The sequence below is a fragment of the Danio aesculapii genome, chromosome 16 (assembly GCF_903798145.1).
Source record: "Danio aesculapii chromosome 16, fDanAes4.1, whole genome shotgun sequence".
In the NCBI taxonomy this organism is placed as follows: domain Eukaryota; kingdom Metazoa; phylum Chordata; class Actinopteri; order Cypriniformes; family Danionidae; genus Danio; species Danio aesculapii.
The window spans coordinates 47208599-47214438 of record NC_079450.1 but is presented as its reverse complement, the minus strand read 5'-3'; the positions used below and the strand labels follow the sequence as shown (position 1 = coordinate 47214438).

Here is a 5840-nt window from a genome sequence, read left to right as displayed (position 1 = left end):
GAGGTCGAGAACCCATTGGTGTCCAAATAATGTCATCATTTTTAAATCGGCAAAAGGACGTGACAGATTTGAAGCCGAGCTGCACATTGCTAACTTACCCAGAATGCATGGCAAATACATACTGGCTGCTGTACATTTTTACAAACCTAAACGATCGATTTGTCTGTGTATTGCCCATTTAATCAAACTACAAAAACAATACTTACTAAAGAAAAGAAATGACATTAAAATCAGTAAAAACATGTTTATTATTATTATTTTTGCCAATTATGATAGAGCTCCTGCATAACATAAATGGTTATATTTTTATTAACAACTCTTAAAGGTGTATTAGCATTAAAAAATACAGCAATACAAAATTTAAAAGACGGTTCTAACACATTCTGCAATTGTAAGGGCCCTTAAACACTGTAGTTAGTATATTTAAAATGACAACTAGAAAAACAAAAAAATACAAAAATAGATAAATAAAATTTACCAGTATCATGTACTATACTGGAGTATAACAGAGATATAACATTAGATGGTAAACCTAGTATAGTGGTACATCTTGGTATTGTACAAATATTAGTACACAGAGACAATTCAAAACGAGTCACATTCCAAGAGGGCAAACATTCATGTAACACTTATATCGGACGTTCCACATACAGCTTCAAATATTAAAACATACTGAAACACACACTTGCAGTTCATTTAAATATGATTAAGCAGAAGAAATCTGATTATCTATATGCAGTACATCCCGAATGAAAATGTTTTTCAGATCTAATCTTTATCACAATTAAACTTCCCATTTCTTTTTCCACCAACAATCCTTATAAGCATTAATATTGAATAAAGGTCTCCGAGTCTTTTTAGAATCAAACAAGTTTCTTGCAATTTCATTGTCACAGTGAATTCAGCACTAACCAGCAGTGTTTATAAAATACAATACACAGACAGGTACACAGTAACAAAGGAACAGTTAGAAGGGATGCTATCAATGGTAGATGCCAACATTATAAGATACATCGCTGTCTAAAATTATGGCACAGCTAAAAGCATAAACTCAGCAGGTTTACCTTAGTTAATGTAGGTGCTCCAAGAGTCATCCACTAACCCCTGTTGAAGGCACATGCTCGTAGTACCTCCATGGAGTTAATAGTGATGAGAGCTCCAGTAATCTGTCTCCACTGCTTGGTCACTGGGCTTTTCATTTTATCCAATGCCAGGTGAAGGTCCTGGATCATATCCCTGTAGCCGTCCCCGTACCGCTTACTCCAGGCAAACAGGAAGTCATATGCAGGCTTCCACATTGACTATTAAACAAAATAAAATGAGATGATAAATGCTGTGACCATGACTGGGCAAGATCCCATTCTGTGCAGTTGATGAACACCATATGATTTTGGCTCACCTGAGTGCTAACTTCTCCATTTTTCCCTCTGTGTGGTGCCTCATAAACAGCTATTTGGGCACTGGAGATCTTCCCAAGTCGCTCAGCAAGTTCCCGCCATCGCACTCCCAGCTCAACAGCTGTGGACAAAATCACTATATCCTGGATGAGATGAGCTACTAGCCCTTGAGCGTCCATCTTTAACAGACCCTGTGGAGAGAATATATAAAATTGATAAAACACTTGTTTATCACAAAATTGCATATCAGAATAAAAAATACGTACAATGATAAGTTCATGCTGGAACTTTTTCTTGTTCTTCTCTGCATGACAGTCTTCCTTGAGCTTTTCTAAAACACAGGCCACTTTTTCTGCTTCTGTTTCAGCGTGCCTCCTTGAGATGGCATCAACCGAGACCTCAGAGTAACCAAGAGCCTCAGCAAAATTTCTCCAGCTTTTGACATGCTCTGTGACCAGGGTCTGAATAGCAGAGTACATGTAAGTGAGTTTTTTAAAAGGAACTGTCATATTGTCCAAGAGCACTGGTGTGGTGAGATGTATTCCAGTAAAGTCGATGACTTGGTCCTTGGTTATGATTTTCAGGTTCTTGCAGTGTACCAAGCCAACTCTTCCTCGAAGAAAACCAATGTACCATTCCTTAACCTTCATGTGACCTACAGATCTAACAGTTTCCTTTGAAAGCAAAGCAATTGTATCACCTTTAAAGTACTCCAGAAGATATTCCACTCTGGGTTGTCTGAGAACCGATTTCATTGCTACCCCATACCAATGTAAATCTACAGGTCTGTCTTGAAACTTCTGACTAAAGATTTCTGGAACTGATTCCTCAGGGATTGGGGAGGAACGACTTGCTTCCCTCTGCCAATCTACCCGTCGGTGGTTGTACTTTTCTGACCTCAAAGGAGCAGCCTCAGGAGACGCAACATAGAAGTCTCCCAAAGTGAGGCTGTTTGAATCTTTCACTTCAATGCTGAGTTTGAAGGCACTCATTTCACCTCCATCCACCTTAACCACATCCAATGGCAGATGAAGGACTTTTCCAGCTTCAAGCTGTTTCTGCTTAATCTCTTTATTCTGATCCTCTGGTTTCACTTCAAAGTTTGAATCCAACACTCTAGAAACAATGTGAAGATCCTTTAGACCTTGTGGATTAAATTGATGCGTTCCCCAAAGCTCTAAGACAACAGGGGGCAGGTTCCTGTTACCCCTTTGAATGTCAGAGAAAGGGAGCCTGGGGGCAATATTATTATGGCTCATGATTACCAGCACCACTTTGAGTGAAGGGTGAATGTGCTTGGGACCATAGACGGCCACTGTGATTTGGCGATCCAAGTAATCCCATACTGACACTGCAGGTGACTCCAAAACAGTGGCCTCTGCAGCAGTTATAACATACATGTGTGGCTTTAAATCAAATAGTTTCATCTGTAACATGTCGTTGTATATGTAACAGTCTTTTATCTTCTGATAAGGTCCCTCTTTTCTTTGAGAGACTAGACCCATGAATGAAGTCAAGACATGGCTTGTAGGGTCATTTTTTACTTTAGCAGCCATTCTCATCTCTACTGAAATGCCCCCTGAAATATTGCGGTTACTAAGGTTGACCTCTAAAAGAGGACTCAGAGTTGTGGTGTAGTTGTTGTTTATTCCAGGAGGAGGATCAAGGTGAACTTTCAGGGCAATATCCTGGACCTCACCTGGTGGGACATGTCCATGGGGAACATGAGCAGTGATGTCAGATTCTGGCAACTGCACAGAGCCTCCGTTGTGGTCAATCTTGCAGAAGATTTGAATGTCTGTGGCCTGAGTCTGGGCCCATCCAGGACTTTGCTTCATTAGGCTCAGGTCCAAACAGGACCTGGTTAGTTGCCTATGACTCAACCAAGCCATTTTATAAGCTTCCCGGTCATTCTTCAACCACTCAAAATCAGGATTCAAGAAGGATTCTTTAGAGCTGAGTTTTACTGCCCTCTTGTCTTCCTTTTTCTCAAGGCTTTCAAGTATATCCGAGGCACTTCTCCACCTCCCAGAACGGTTTAAATTGTTTTGTCTCGGTGCTAAAAGATGGGCAAAGTTTGTTTCATCTGATGATGTGCTAAGAGAGTCCTCGTTAATACTGTCGAACAGAGATGCAGGATCCTCTTTCATCATGGACACTCCAGAATCATAGTTGCTGGTGTGCACAATTTCATTTAAGAATGGATTTGACCTGCCCAGCTGATTCCAGAAGGGGTTGTTGGTTTGTTTTGGATTTTCAATTTCTTTTTGTATGACTGGCCACTCAGAGGTCTTTCCAATCTCATAACCATAGCCCCTAAGACACAAAAAACATCAGAGAACAGCTAGATGCAAACAACTCCATTCTAGTTCATAGATTTGCATAGCATATTTATAGAGCAAACACAACTTTTTAAAAAAGTATTCTTATTGACAAATGCTTTAAGAATACAATGGTAGTTCAGAGAGAGAGCATAATTACCGTGTAGGTTGTTGTTGTTGATGGTCACATTCTCGTCAATATCTATCAGCGTTCCCTCCGATCTACTCCGAAGCAGATTTCCTGTATGACTGTTTGACTTTATCTTTGCAGCTGCCATTTCATATATCCAAGATCAAATAAGACAACAATCTGTCTCTAATGTCAAAGCTATTGAAATAGAAAGAATAAAAAAAGTCACATTTTTTAACTGCAGTTGCTTGAACGGAGCAAATACTTCAATTATTATCAAAATAATTCCACTATATAGGATTCTTGAGATGCTTATAATATTTATTTGAAGATTCAATAATAATTCTTGATGTTTCATTACAAGATTTTCAGATATTTTCATTTGTAAAGCTTCACTTGGAACCTTTCCTAAAAAAGTGAGCATACACCAAACAACATGTATTTAACCAGCAATAATTAGGTTAAATGTTTACTTAAGAGCTTAGTTACAGCTGCGCACATTCTGCTAGAAATTTTTTTTTTTTTTACAGGTAAATATAAATTCACAACCTTTGAGTGGGTGTGGCATATGCATGTTTCCAACATTTTTGTGTGTATGCCATATTCAAAAATGAGATCACTGATCTTAACCACTACAGAAACTTTTCTTTTTTAATATGTTAATTTGAGATCCCATATGGCATTAGGCTATAGTATAGATCCTTGTTTTATACTGCTTTGACTGAAACCTGTATTATTCTACAAGAGATTTAAAGTAGATACGGTCATTTTAATTTCAGATTGATAATAATTGTACTAAGTGTTTATTAAAGCAGCAGTCATTAAACAATCAATGTTCACAAGTCCCATTGGGTTAATCAGTGAAACCAACACTTGTTGTTTTGAATCATTTCTCCAGTCGTGAGCTTCTGAATCACCATCAGTAGCTCTCTGTCCTGTCTCCGAAAAGAATGAATCATGGAATACGCATTATGCAGTGTCAATGGGTGGAAACAGGTCTGTCTTGTCTAAATATCAGTGTCTCATATACAAAGCTTTGTCTCAGTGGTAAAAGGGTTGAATGCTCTATTCAAATCTGCACGCGCTAACACGCCCTGCGTCAGCCACGTCACAATACACCTGTTTGTCTGGTAGCGTCATCTCACATTAAAAACATACGTGTTCCAATTCTACTTAAATGTTTTTTATATATATTAAACTCAAGTGATCGTTTAAGGATTATTAAAAGGGCAAAATGACACACACGCCATCCTCCAACATGCATAAACGACGTAAATCAAAACACGTGAAAGATTTGATGTAGTCAAACACGTCTAATACATTGTTTCCCCATTCGTCCTTAAGTTAGTGTCTATGTAAAATGTTAGAACACGGTTTAAATTTAAAACACTTACCTGGAGCATGGTGGTTTCTCCACTCAGTCTTTTAGCGAACTTTTTAATCGTCGGAATCAGGAGTGTCACCAACTGTTCACCTAAACTTCTGTGTGCCTCTATCTGCTTGAATAGGCTAGAAGTGCACACTGGGATACGTAGTACAATGTAGTCAAACAATCCTTGTCAGGTTTATAATTAGACTCCACCACCCACAAGCCTCCTGTTTATGTACGCAGACCGTTTCAACACCTGAAACTCCATTCTAAAATTGGTTTCGGTATGCAAATTAACGAGGAAACAAAATTGTGTACTTGTAAAACGTCAACATACAGCATCCTATATATTCCTTCCATAAAATAAATCGCATTTAAATTAATTAAGTAGGATAAACTCAACAAAACCAGACCCGTGAATAACAAATATGTTTTGATTTGATAATATTACATATAATCTTGTTCAATAAGAATAGTCTATTTGTTTGAGACCCTTTTGACAAACTTTTGAAGTCAAGTATGCGACCCACGGTAGACTGTAAATTAGATCGCTGTCCATAATTTATTTATTCTACAACTCAGTTCAGCATTTTAGTTTAACCTTCATTCTGTTCGTTGCACAG

General features: G+C 38.2%; 1 protein-coding gene across 1 annotated transcript; it reads right to left on the bottom strand.

Annotated features, from left to right (window-relative positions):
* Positions 1-268: 268 nt before the first annotated feature.
* macc1 (MET transcriptional regulator MACC1) lies at positions 269-5457 on the bottom strand. The gene is made up of 5 exons (XM_056475962.1): positions 5243-5457; positions 3879-4046; positions 1664-3714; positions 1400-1588; positions 269-1301 (listed from the first exon to the last, which is right to left on the bottom strand). The coding sequence occupies exons 2-5, from the start codon at positions 3994-3996 to the stop codon at positions 1098-1100; spliced, it is 2562 nt and encodes an 853-aa protein (XP_056331937.1). The 5' UTR covers positions 3997-4046; positions 5243-5457; the 3' UTR covers positions 269-1097.
* Positions 5458-5840: the final 383 nt, after the last annotated feature.

Coding starts and splice junctions, on each gene's coding strand:
- macc1 (XM_056475962.1), bottom strand. CDS start 3,996: ATGGCAGCTGCAAAGATAAAGTCAAACAGTCATACAGGAAATCTGCTT. Junction 1,589..1,663: donor TCCAGCATGAACTTATCATT/GTACGTATTTTT, acceptor TTCTCTCCACAG/GGTCTGTTAAAGATGGACGC. Junction 1,302..1,399: donor ATGGAGAAGTTAGCACTCAG/GTGAGCCAAAAT, acceptor TTTGTTTAATAG/TCAATGTGGAAGCCTGCATA.